General features: G+C 41.5%; 2 protein-coding genes across 2 annotated transcripts in view; one reads left to right on the top strand and one right to left on the bottom strand.

Annotated features, from left to right (window-relative positions):
- The first annotated feature begins 1,868 nt into the window (after positions 1 to 1,868).
- s100s (S100 calcium binding protein S) lies at positions 1,869 to 2,381 on the top strand. The gene is made up of 2 exons (XM_005740727.1): positions 1,869 to 2,000; positions 2,193 to 2,381. The coding sequence occupies exons 1-2, from the start codon at positions 1,884 to 1,886 to the stop codon at positions 2,379 to 2,381; spliced, it is 306 nt and encodes a 101-aa protein (XP_005740784.1). The 5' UTR covers positions 1,869 to 1,883.
- Positions 2,382 to 7,964: 5,583 nt separating this feature from the next.
- LOC102208074 (SH2 domain-containing adapter protein E) overlaps positions 7,965 to 13,554 on the bottom strand; it is a 10,201-nt gene continuing 4,611 nt past the window's right edge. The window contains exons 3-6 of the mRNA XM_005740649.1: positions 12,223 to 12,459; positions 11,608 to 11,842; positions 11,155 to 11,274; positions 7,965 to 10,544 (exon numbers count right to left, since the gene is read on the bottom strand). Of these exons, the coding sequence (XP_005740706.1) occupies positions 10,361 to 10,544; positions 11,155 to 11,274; positions 11,608 to 11,842; positions 12,223 to 12,459 (776 nt within the window). The 3' untranslated portion in view covers positions 7,965 to 10,360. The remainder of the gene's footprint in view (positions 10,545 to 11,154; positions 11,275 to 11,607; positions 11,843 to 12,222; positions 12,460 to 13,554) is intronic.

Genomic DNA, 13,554 nt, shown 5'->3' with positions numbered 1-13,554 from the left:
GTATACGTAAGTGGGTGAAGGAGTTGGGGGTTGGGGGGGGGGGGGGGTTAAGGAGGAGGAGGAGGGAGAGGTACAGGTGATATTTAAGCCACTGGCAAACTCTCTCCCCATCCATCTCCGCCTTGGCTCTGTCCCCTGCACCTCTTCAAAGACAAAGGAGGCCCTCCATCAGTACTCAGGTAAGACGGATAGCTTGGATTTTGGACTTTCTCCTCTGTATCCGATGAAAGTTTCTTTGTAAAGTGTTTTAGCAGCTGCACAGCCGAAGTAAATACTCAAATGCCGTTAGTGCAGAACGGATAGTGGGCACTCAGCAGCAGACTTGGAAAACAAACTGCGTGAGTCAGTTGGTGATTTTTTTTTTGTCTGGACAAAGCACTGCTGGCTTTCCACTGATGTGCAAGCTTTGAGAGGAGCATGACAGGAAATTTGCACATCAGTGAAATATGGAAACAAGCGAAGCCAGTAGGGATTTGTGGCAGAGCAGCAGAGCACTGGTAGGAAAGATAATATACTGAACATACTGGACATACCAAATCTTTTAGTCTCAGCATGTCTTGTTCCATTAAGCTGATTATCTTCTTTTTTTAAACTCAAGATATTTAACGCCATGCATCACTCGATACGGATATTGCTTCATCGTTAAGATAACTTCATACATATGCATTATTACTATAGTCACTCCTGTGTCACTGATAGCATTTCCATCTCCATGGCTTCCTTTTGTATTGTGCCAGTCAGTGAGACAGTGACCCCTATAGATTTTCCAGTGAGTCAGCTTTGGTGTCCACTGGCCTCATCTTTTGTCTGTGCTGCCTGCAGCTCTGACCTCTCTGGTACAATGCTCTGCAGCATGACGAGAGGCAATAACCAGTGACTGACATTAACATCCCTGTCTCCTTATGTCAGAGATGATAATTAATAAATCATGCACAGGGGAGCATGGCAGACTGATTGTGCCCTTTGGTGTTACGTGTGGTAAGGATTAGCATCAGCATAGCTCTGCACACTGTTTTCCAGTTAATAGGTCCCTGAACTTTAAACTTTGGGCCAAAAGCTGAATGCATCTTGGCAAGAGTGGAATTGAAGTCCCTCATCTGTATGCACTAGTTAGTGTATATGCTGGCAACTCAGGTTACTTGCCCCCTTAGTTTCTAAATGTCGTTACCAGGCAAGTGTTATGTTTCACTTGTGGTTTCCATTTGAATGATAAGACTTGTTACAGGATCAGCAAATAGAGAGATGTGGTTTACATCGAAACCATTCATTGCTGATGCCGTGGAGTTAATTGGTACATGCATTACCAATTCAGCTTACAACACCGATAACCCAAGGATCAAAGAACAATGAAGCGTGTGCTTTTTTTGTTGTTGTTGTTGTTGTTTTTGGGGTTTGTGTTTTTGGAAAACCCTTCACACTCATGCTTCATTGACAGTGACTTATCTGTGTCTGTGTGTGCACAGTCTCTTCACGAGTCCAGCACAAGAAGCTCCACGATGCCGGACACAATGTGTGTAAGATTGTTCAAAAAAAAAGCTTTCCCAAAGCTGTCCTGCATCTTTTCACCCACATCTCTGAAATGTAAAACCTACTAAGGTTGCACACACACACATACAGTGACCTTAGTAGACTCTGCAATGCATGCAGAGCATTATTAAACCCAATGTTTAGAAATAGGGAAAAACCTCTCTGCTTTGCTTTGCTTCCTTCTATCTATCCATCCATCAACTATCACTCTTATGGAGGTGGCTTCACCCTTGACTGCTATGTGACCGCACATGCAGCTGGGGCTGGAGCGGGCATTATGTGGCAGAGTCTGACCTCTTTACTTGAATCCCCCTTCCAGCATGTCCAAGGAGCCCAGTTCCAACCTGGAGAGTGCCATGCAGATGCTCATAAAGACCTTCCACAAGTATTCGGGGAAGGAAGGCGACAAGTACACTCTGAGCCGGGGCGAACTGAAGGAGCTGCTACTAGAGGAGCTGGGGAGTTATTTAGGGGTAATTATGTGGTTTGCACACTAACACACTAATACAGTTTACAAATATGCATGATGCAAGTAAAGATATTGGCTCATCTCCTCAGACGCACAAGAACAAACAAGCCTGTGCAGTTATATATGCCCACAGACGCACGTGCATGACACCTAACACATTCTTAAGCCTGTCTCTCTCTCTGTTCCACACTGACAGAGCTCCAAAGATAATGAAGCAGTTGAGAAGGTGATGAACGACTTGGACGCCAACAACGACGGGGAGGTGGACTTCACCGAGTTCATCATTCTGATGGGCGCCCTTACAGTCGCCTGCAACGACTTCTTCCTGGAGTTCAAAACAGACGACAAACCCAAAGACGGCGAGTCAGCGCAGAAGAAAGATTGAAACACTGCAAAAGAAGGAGGGGGGGTGGGGGGGGGGGCGAGAAAAGTGAGATGGAGAGGGCGTAAAAGAACTGTAAATCAGCAGAGGAGATAGAGGACAGAAGTGCAATGGCTTCTCTTTTTTTTTTTAATCTTATGCAATATGTAAACACTACAGCTACACACGAGGGAAGAGGTCCAGCGCTTTAGTTTATGGTTTCACAGAACACAGAGCATTCAGGAGGAGTAGTGTTTTTCCTTCTGCAACTGTTTCTCATACCACAGCTTATCCGGAGCTAGTTGCACTGTTCTCAGAGCAGTGGCTAGTTTTATATACACGACAGGGTTAATTTCAGCTTCTTCTAACTCAGAATCAGCAGTCACTTAGGTTTAGTAAGGCACGGGAAAGACAGGAAGTTTGGGGATGTTTGAGAATGTCTTGCACGTGAATAACTTGACAACATATATTTAGTCACAGAATAAGTTACAGATTATACCAGATTGTACTCAGTCTTGAAAATATTTATGATTTGTCCCCTCTCTTTTGCTTTTGTAATCTTTTCAAAATATTAAACGTGGCATTTAACCAAATATTAAGCGTGGTGTTTGCAGTGTCACGTACTCTTACAATGCAGAAGTACAAATCTATAATTTGTCACACACGTGTGGCAGCTGGAAGTCGAGTTGAATATCAGCAAACTGTGAGGCTGTGGTTGAGTGTAAGCACTGACATTTTGTGAGTACTGCTTGTCTGTGTGTGTGTGTGTTTATGCATGTCTGTGTGTATCTGTATATTGGGGATTCCCACAGAGTAAACTGCTCTGGCTCACACATCCTGCCAACAATATCCTGCAAGTCTTGTTCCACTAGATATAAGCTGACCCAGATGTTTGACTTGGAAGTGCAAAGAAAACTTCTTCAAAGGAGGAAGACAGAGGGAGGAGAGAAAGAAAAAGAGCGAGTGTGAGGCAAAATAATGAGTGCTTTTGTGCATATGCCTGTGTGTGTGTGTAAATGAAAAGAGGGACAGCAAAGCCAGAGAATGGATCCAATTTATGAAATACATCAGTCAAGTATGTAAGTTGGAAAGTGGTGGTATAATCACAGAGGAATGCTCAAGCTGCTGTGACTGTGAGCACACTAACTGTCCCTCTCTCACGCAGGCACACATAGATCAGTAAATCAACACGTCCTCTTCCACCTCATTGGCTTTTGTAGCTGCTCGTCACTTTTAAAATATGGCTGGAGAGGGAACACAAAGCAGATGAATTACATTAGATCCTCTCCTTTCAAACCACTGAGGGATTTCACTTGGAGGTGTAATTGTGCTTGGACACTGATGAGCTTAACTACCTGCTCTTCTTACCTTCGGCAATATTAAGAAACTGATTCCAGGTCAGCAGTGCGTCAGCGGGCGTGGCTTAAGCGATCCGCTTTCATTCCTCTGCCCTCTGTGTTTTCCAGAGGTGTCCTCTGGTTGGTCGGTTTGAATATTTGAGCTCGAGGTGCGCAGCCCGCAGACAGGTAATGATTTCAAAACAACGCGTGTAAATGTTAACCCTGTTTTGGCCCGAGGCAAAGCAAACGACCTTTTATGGCTGTTAACGGTCTTGTTTACTGCATTTCTTGTTTCATTCCAGAGCAATGATTAGTTTCAACGACTTGCAGTGAGGAAAGTAAATAAGAGAAAAGTACAACACACACACGGATCTAGCAGTCAAGGGGGAAAAAATATACAGATCATAACAGTGGACCTAATTCTGCAGAATAAAATTTGTAATTCTAGTAATATTTTCCCTCTATGCTGCACATTTCAAGGCTTGGCTTCCCAACTGTCTAGCTATCTTAGACTAGAAACTGTTTTTAGTGAAGATCTTCACTGAATTCTTCCTTTTTTGCTTTGAGCAATTGGGTTATTCAGTGTCAGGGAAACTGCCTGTAAATGTTTATAGTCACTTCAAATAAAAAAACTCTAAAACTCCTTCAGCTAGGAAGGGTAGAAAGATAAAGATGTTGAGGGTGAGAGCAACAAGATGCAGGAAAGCCACAATTCACATGTGAAAAACAGGAATTTAGTTTGATTTGTTTGTCACCTGAATCTAGTGAAGCAAACTGGTTTGTCAGCTCTGCTTGCCTTTCTGTACAAGTCTGAGATACCAAGTCAAGTCAATCTGCAACACACATGGAGGGCACACGCCATATTTTACTTGGGTAAAAGTGCCAAAGGTTTAGCTGCTTTGGTGTTAATAAAATTAACACCAAGTGTGCTGGAGTGGCAACAACGACACAACCTTCAAAACAGGCCGCTGACATTTTTTTCCATGCTCGTCTTTTCCGACTGTTTTTCACTTTTTTCCATTTGACTAGGGTCAGAGTCATGAAGTGAAAATCCAAGTCCCCCAACATGGAACATCAATAAGTGCTATTTCCAGAAGGTTTGCTGCATCTCCCATCAAAGTCTCAAGAGGAGGAAGGAGATTCCAGGAGATGGGCAGTTACACTAGGAGAGCTGGACAGGGTTGTAGAAGGTCCTTAATCCATCACCAAGACCGGTATCTGGTCCTTTCTGCAAAGAAGAACAGGATGAGCTACAAAATGACTTCCAACAGGCCAATGGTGTGAATGTCTCTGATCAAACACTCAGAAACAGACTTTGCCTCAGGCCCGATGTCCTCTAGTGGAGCTGATCGGAATTTGCCATTGAATACCAGAATTGGTGCTTCAACCACTGGCACCCTGTACTTTTCACTGGTGAGAGCAGGTTCGCTATGAGCACATGTGACAGACAGGAAAAGGTCTGCCTGTAAGATTGTTCGGCATGACCAGTTTGGTGGTGGGTCAGCGATGGTCTGGGGAGGCATATTCATAGAAAGACACACAGACCTGCCATTAGGTATCAGGATGAAACCCTTGGACACACCGTCAGATACTACACTGGTGCAGTGGGTCCTGGGTTCCTCCTGGTGTACAACAATGCCTCATGTGGGAGAGCATGTTCTTAAAGGATAAAGGAATTGATACCATTAACTGCCCGCCACATTCACCTAACCTAAATCCACTAGAACAGCTCTGGGACGTTGTGTCTCGGTCCATTCAATTCCACCAGGTTGCACCTCAGACTGTCCAGGAACTTCCCCAGGAAACCATCTGTTCTGTCACTGGTAGCATGCATCATTGTCAGCCAATCATAAAAGCAATAAAATTTCAGCAAAATGTACTAGCCTGCATCATTTTCAATTTGATTTTCCTGGTGTCTTTGAATTCAGGCCTCTGTACGTTGATAATTATCATTTCCATCAAACGATAGGGCATCCTTTCACTCCTAACCCATTATTGAGTCCATGTCACTATAGATATCCAGCATTTTTTTCCTACTGGGATTTGTCTTTTTAAAGTTTTTCTTTAATTTTTTGAGCAGTGTACTACTAAAGTGTAAAAGTCTTAGGAGAACAACATGCATCACATAAAAAGTACTTTTCCTAACTCTGCGATTCTGTCTTATATGTATATTGAGAGCAGTCCTGGGTTTGTCCGGTGAATTGTAGGCTTGTAGCTGAGGTTTATCAGCTTTGAATCAGGGTGAGACAGACATGCTGCATGAGTTATGCTTCAGAGCAGTTACTTAATTCTCAGTCAAATGACCTTTTCAACCACACGGGGATGAACAACAGTGCGGAGACATCCTGCAAACAGTGTCTAAGAGCACGCCTGACCTCGTGAGGTGAGCTGATTTAAACTTAAAGACAACAGTCTCTGCATGGCAGGTGCATCCTGTGTGAGGAGAGGAGACGAGCATTACAAAGCCAGGCCATGTCACTGGCACAGAGCCTGAAGCATCTGATAAGGACCTGCAGGAACACTTCGGTTACCAACAGAGCAGGTCAAGCGACACCCAGATGTCAAGCCACCCTGTCCATCAGGCAGTGAATCCTGAAGCGATCATGTCAGGCTGTCATGCAAGCCTGAGAGGGGCTCAACGATTGCATGACAGCCCTGACGGCACTGATGTGAGAGCAAACTAAAATTAGTCATTCGAGTATACAGTAGCATAGGTGGCTCCAGGTCTATATCATTTGACGATTCATTCTTTTCCAGGTGTATCTCCCTCCCTCTTGGGTAGAATTTGAGAAGGCCTGCTTTCCTCCGCTTCATGAAATCCATCTTGATAGAAGACCGCAGGGAGACCTTATGGGTGCAGCACATTGCCAGAAAGAAGTCAGCAAGCAAGTGGATTACATTGATAAAGAGCAGGCTTTGTTAGTGAAAAGGGCATTACCTCAACTTCTGAGGTGCTTTTTGTTTCTTTTAATTGAACTTCAGGAATTTTTTATGCTTTTGCATGACCATTTAAATTACAATTCTTACTCATAAAAATTCTGAAATAATCTTTAAAAGTGTAATACAAACCACCAACTTGACCACGCACACACAAAGAGCACTTTAGAGTTAAAGCTAAGAAGATCAAGATGGAGACTGATGTGACTAAGTTGAGGTACAAAGTTTGAAAACACTGTACTAAATCTTATAAGAAAGATTTAAAAAATAATATTGCTCACAGGGATCATTTTTCTGCAGATTGACATCTTTTACTTTTGTTTCTTTCAGTATGTTTTGTTGATAAAGCCTCTATTTCTATACTCTTGCATTTATTTCAGAATTTGAAATATTGGTATTTTATTTAATTAAGTAATCTCTGTGTGGTTTTTGCGAACATTAAAAAAAAAAATTGTAGCCAAGCAGGTTGAAAAAAAAGTGCTACGTAAGTCACCCGACACCGATGAACTGCTTAAACAGGTAACGGCAAACAAATATCCATGACGTGACAGCACGCGTGAGAAGGCTGAAAGTCATCTCCATATTAGGACTAATGAAACCCAACTTGTGGCTCTCCTTAATGAGCTTAAGTACAAACTCTTGGCATCACACACAGGCGAACGGTGACGGTGTCCTCCGTGAGAGTCAAGGAGACAACCTCAAATAACACAGACAGGGTGAAGAAGGTAAAGGAGAGGGGCGAATGATACGTAAGAAAAGTAGGGAATGAGAGAGTGATGGTGTCAATTGCTCCTGTTTTTTCCCCCTTCACATTAAGTGTCCTTGACATGGCTGCAATGATACTACTCTACCTCTTTGTCTGTTTTTAGCACTGCATTTATCTTAGATCTACACACGGCACATGCCGGGTGTTCATTGTAGGCACATCAGCCATTTGTTCTTAACATGATACTCACCTGAACTCCCCACTGGACTTTTGCCCTTAACCTGGAATATTATTCTGTCTCCTCATTAGTAGCACAGAGTACTAAACCTCCAGGTAAATTATCAAACTGCTAAAACCACAATCAATCTCTCACATTTAAAGATTCATTGTGCTCAAAAATGCCCTCATTCAGTCACTCGGCTTCTGTAGGATGTTGGGACACTTTGATCTCTCTCTGTCTTTCATCACTGACACAAATACCCTCACATTCTGCTGTTTATGTTGCTGATTTATTGGGATCAGAGACAGGCTCACAGGGGATACCTTTTATTATGATCTGCTCTACAGTGTTCACACAATAAGTTTTCATATATCAAAAGAGACTAATAAAAAAAGAAAGAATGAAATCTATAGCAGGTGTGTCTCCTCAGATTACTACTGTTTGAAATGTACTCTCATAACATCTTTGAAGAGACATGTTAATGGAAGACCTCCAAAAAATGTATAATAAAGCCAAATGTAACCTTTGGAAGGATTTTCTTGTCAGCTGACAGCTTAGCAGGAGACTGTGCTGTAGATCAAAGTGGTCCAAGAATGAATTCCAGCATTTAAGAGTAAAGACACAATGCCAAATATTTTAGATTTAGAACGCAAGAAGAAACACACATTAAGACTTCAGTGAATATAATACAGTCACCAGTTTGCACTTCTGCCGTTTAGCACCAGAGGGCATTACACCTGAGGGATAGCAGCATTAGAAACAAGGGAACGTTAAACAGAGACGAGACTGGCATTTCTTTCATGCACTTTTACTGTAGGAGCCCTGTAATTAAATGGAATTTCACTTCTTTTATTTAAAATTACTATGTAACTATATTTAACTACAAATACTTAAAAGGTAGGCACACTAAAATAGGGAGTAACAAGTCAGGTTTTTATAGGAAACTAAGATATATAAAAATACTATAAGTAAATTAAAATACTGTGTAAGTGTAATTTCATGGTAATTTTACAGAAAAACAAAACAATATTTCCCCCCATCTTTTTTGGGAGGTCATAATATGGAGTGGAATAACCTTGGCGTTTTACATCTTTATCTTTCTTTTTCTTTTCTTTGTTTGCATCTTTTTTGAATATTCCTTATGTTGACGTGTATTGTGGATGTTCCATTATTTAAATGTCCTGTTATTTTACCAATAAAAATGTGATAAAGACTCTTCTTGCTTACAATCTTACAAGAAAACATGAATGGCACAACTTGCAGATATATGTGACCTAATTGTGGAGCCAAGCAGTGGCGGATCTACAAAGTTTTACATAGGGGGGCAAAGGAGGGGCGAGAGGTTGAGGCAGGGTGGCACATACCTCTTGTGAAGTAGTGAAAATCCCATATATGTTAATGGAGTCAACAACATATAAACAAAAACACTTTAAAACAATTTATTGTATCATTATCTCTTCTAAGAAAACAAAGACAATTTTAGGTGGGTTATTTTAGACAATTAGTTTTTACAAGTATTTTAAAGACATAAAAGGAGGGCAAGGCTCTACAGCTTGGGGGCAGTTGCCCCACCCCCTGTATATCCGCCCCTGAAGCCAAGTCTAACCTATTTTTTTGTTTGTTTTTTTCACAATCACTGTTCAACAGTAATTTTCAAAAGAAGTGTACAGAAAATGGGAGGGTCTTCATTGTGTATAACACCTTAAAATCACGTAAGGGTTAGGTTACAGTATTATTGTTTATTTCCTGTTAAAACCTGACTTGTTTCCCACATATTCTAGTGTACCTAACTTTAAGAACTTGTAGATATGTATAATTACATTGTAACTTCTAATAAAATACATTGAAATTCTGTTCATTTATTGGGCAATTACGCCATCAGTCGTGGGTCATATTAAAAAATTTTATCTAAAGTTTTCTTACCACAAATCACAGTAATGTGCAGAACTCCTTTACACGTGCTCCCCCAAAAGTCTCATTAAGCTGGGCCCAGACATTAAAATTCAGCCTCAGCTCTAACTATTGTAAAGCTTTCATGTCTTCAAGCACATTGCACCAGGGTGAATCACCAACTCTTCACAGTGCAGATAATACAGCAGAAACAACACCCTCATTCACAGTAACACAGTGGAAATCTTCGAGGCACCGTGGTTACAGATAACCAACAAGCATACAATCATAAATTAGAAATGCATTAAGATGATACACATAAAATAGATGGGCTTTGTTCATATGTTTGTAAGTGGAATTAAATGCTTATGTGCATGGGTTTTTGTGTGTGGAGAATTCTTTTTGTTGGGAATTTGGTACAATGTCCCAGCAGCTCCACTAGAGGGCGAAAGAGAGCCAACTGAAATGTTAGGTCTCCATCGCAAAAGTACTTTCTGCTTCATAGACAGTGTCACATTGTAGCTTTTGGCATAAACATAGTGAGTGATTAAAACATCTTGTGTGTTTACAAACTTCAAGTGACTTTTTATCAGTAAAAGTGCCCCATCGTCCCTGCTGAGCTTGCTTGCATGCAAAACACCAGCATGGATGTTTTGCATGAGCTGCACAACAAAGTGAAATAAAGGAAGCAGCCAATTGTACATTTTAGATATGGAGACAGTCGCAGTCAATTTGGTGATGAAATAAAGATAATAAAAAAGACCACATAAGGCAGGGTGAGTTTGCTGTATGGATGATAGTTCCCTGAAATCAGAGCTGATGTTTTGATTGCTTTTTGGAACCATTTCTTCTCCCTTACTAACATCCAGGGTGTGTTTGTTTTGCATAGTCAAGCTAAGTTATGATTGAGTCAGTGGATGCGAGGCACTGGGTGCAGCAGGGTCATGTGCTCTGCTCCGTTGAAAGGCAGACGCTGAGTGGAGTAGTGGTGCACCACCTCTGGGATGCTGGGGAACACGCAGCTGCTCTGATCCAGGGTGTAGCCATTTTCTTTCGTTTGGGCAACAATTATATGAACGCATCCCTGACTGGTCCTGACTCACACACACACACGCACACACACACACACACACACAGGAGAGGAAAAGAAAAACAAGATTTGACTGCGCTGCTGAGCATCCAAAACTGATAACAGATGGACAAAACCAGCAGTAGTCTGTCTCTCTTCCCTGTTCAGCTTTGCACTTTAAGTGGGAATCTTAGTTTCAAATTAGTTACTGAAATATAAAATATGAATAAAAATATGTGTATCCTGTATATGAAGTGTAACTTGGATATATTTACTTATAAATCAGCTTCATCTGCTGATCATCTGCCTCCATTGCACCCTATCCCTATGCTCTTTTGTCAACATTCTCTACGTCCTCCTTCACTACATCCATGAATCCTCTGATGTGCTTCTCTTTTCCTCCTCCCTGGTAGCTCTATATTCAACATGAAGCCATTCTGCTCACATATAAAGATATAATTTTAAGCAAAAACGTAGAACAGTCTTAACAAGCTTAATTAAAGTATATACTTCAAGCTCTTTAGCTTAGGATCTTACTTATTTTAATCTTGTGATACATCAATGATTCATGTGAATTAGGTAAGCAACATTTCAGCTCTCCACACAGTGTCAATGCACTTTCAGACTGCACTCACTTGAGGGCGATGGAGTACTTGCTGTTGTCTGACTCGCTGTTCCGGACCAGGAAGCTGGCCTCTTTGCAGGAGTGCAGCTGAAACTCCGCCTCCTGCCGAGTCACACAGCCATGGTACCAGCTGAGACAGAGGGTGGGAGCGAGGGAGATGTCATTTCATCTGCAACTGATTATGTGTAGGTCCTCATTTTATGCAACTCCTTGGAAATGAGCATTACTCTTACATAACACAAAAATTTATTAGTGCTCAGGAGTGAGATTTATAGGCAGAATAAGAAACAGATGCACACTGTGACCATGAAATTCCTGGAGAAACTGTTTTATGTGTCTATGAGGAACATTCCCCACTGTGAGGTACAACTCCGATTCTGCCTCACTTCATTTGTCAAGATTCACATTAATAAAATGAAACATTTACTATCCTGGTGCAACGAGTACATAAGAACCTCCTCACCTCTGTTTTTCCAGTGGCAGGGAGGGGTCCACGGAGCAGGCCTCGGTTTCAGAGCTGCTGCTGGAGGTAGAAGATGGCAGCAGGGCTGGCAGAGAGGATCTCAGAATCTTTTGGGTCCAGCTTTTCTGCCTCCGATGCTGATGCTGATGCTGGGCTGGTGGATGTTGGGGCTGTCTAGTAAGTGTAGGGTGAGGCGTCTCATCTTTGGTGGTGCGATCAGAGCTGTCAAACTGTGCTAGGGGAAGACGAGCACCACGAGAAGATAAGAATTTATGTAAAGAAACAGCTGACTGCAGTTTGAACTGGGTGCAGAAGCCTCCCGTCAATATAAAATAATAACACAGACTTTGATGCTGCTACATGATGCTTTTCAGTATGCAGTTGGTCTATGCAGTAATAAAATATAAATGTGAGGCTAGTGCTGGCTGGTTCACATTTATCTAGCTGGGTTGTAGAAACACTGTTTCTATAAAGAAACTGGTTGAAAAGTGGAGCAAAGTCGACTCAGGAGTGCACAAATGCACAAATGTATGTTATTTGGGGGGGGGGGGGTCTTGCTGTTGGCTTTTATTGCATGGCTATAGTATGAGAAGACATGAATAAATTCTACTGTACCTGATAGGGTTTTAACAATATGCTCCTTCTTCCACTCCCAGGGTAGCTCGTACTCAGTGGAGGGACGAGTGTCCAGCTCTGGCCGCGTGATTGCCGTCTTCTCGCTGTCGCCACCTTCCTCGTACGGGATGTCATAGATCTGTACGGGGGCAGGATGAGCTTCATCTGCTGTTGCCTCACTCCCCTCCATCACCGCACACACCTTTAGCAGGTCTTTAGATCCTCGACGTCTGATCTCTAGAAAGCAAGAGATTAAAATATAATCAGACATAAGCACCTGGACCTGGAGAGGAAGGCTGCAGTGATGCATCACCTCCAGTAGCTGCATAAGGAAGATGGCATCAGTGAATGGCAACAGCTGTGGGCTGGAGACTGAAAAAACACTCGGAGCAGTTAGCATCAAATCTCTGGACCAAAAACTACAATAAAAGGAGTTACTGCTGCCATAGCTAGTGACCATGAAGTCCACAAAAACTCATCAAGAAGGGCATAGATATTCATTCTTAATCATTTGTTATTACAACTACTAATCTGTAAATATCCTTAATCCATAAATCAATGCTAATAAGTTGCATTTGAATAGATTTTGGTCCATAACATGACTTATGATATGTTCCAGTGATTTGAGTGGATTATTCAGTTTTTTTTCCAAGTTCCTCTTTTTAATGAGTGCTTCTAATAATAATGTAACACACATCAATGTATTCGATAATGAACCCTTATAAACATCATTTTAACAGCCATTTTATTTGCTAGTCTAATTCCAGCAGTGCATTTCTCAGCAGCTGTTGGGTGCTTACATGTGCTAACTGGATAAATTAGGAATAAAAGTGCAATTTTGCACTACTGCTGTATATCAGAGCATCATTATTAGAACTCAAGCAATTTATTTTGTGGTTTGTTGTTTTAAAAGTCTGATTTACTGGCAGATATTTTTATTCCCCAGATACATAAGATGAGTAGATTTCTGCAAAAGTTATCATGTTTCATTATTTATTATTCGTTATTGAGATAATGTGAAAATATAGTTTAATTGTAATCTGGTTTTATTGTCAGGAAAAACTGTATTAGCTGGTTGATGTTTGTGGTGTTCGTTTCTACAGTTTAAGATGCTTCTCAGTGTTCAGTTGTAATCATAGAGAACAGAAAACTATAATAAGGCTTTACTCACAAAACTAACACCTCTAATGCCTTAAAACACAGAGACATGCACTGGACAGCTGCACTTTACATCAAGTTTACAATGCTGCCTTTTAATGTATTGTGTATATCTATTTAGTGTGTGTGTGTGTGTGTGTGTGTGTGTGTGTGTGTGTGTGTGTGTGTGTGTGT

This window comes from Pundamilia nyererei, unplaced genomic scaffold (assembly GCF_000239375.1).
Source record: "Pundamilia nyererei isolate P.nyererei 1_Seehausen unplaced genomic scaffold, PunNye1.0 scaffold00102, whole genome shotgun sequence".
In the NCBI taxonomy this organism is placed as follows: domain Eukaryota; kingdom Metazoa; phylum Chordata; class Actinopteri; order Cichliformes; family Cichlidae; genus Pundamilia; species Pundamilia nyererei.
The sequence above is the reverse complement of the archived record's forward strand: the minus strand, read 5'-3'. Positions and strand labels throughout refer to the sequence as shown.

Bases quoted from the DNA above. Each gene is read 5' to 3' on its own strand.
- s100s (XM_005740727.1), top strand. From the start codon at position 1,884: ATGCAGATGCTCATAAAGACCTTCCACAAGTATTCGGGGAAGGAAGGC. The intron at 2,001-2,192 runs GTAATTATGTGG...CCACACTGACAG, and splicing joins AGCTGGGGAGTTATTTAGGG to AGCTCCAAAGATAATGAAGC.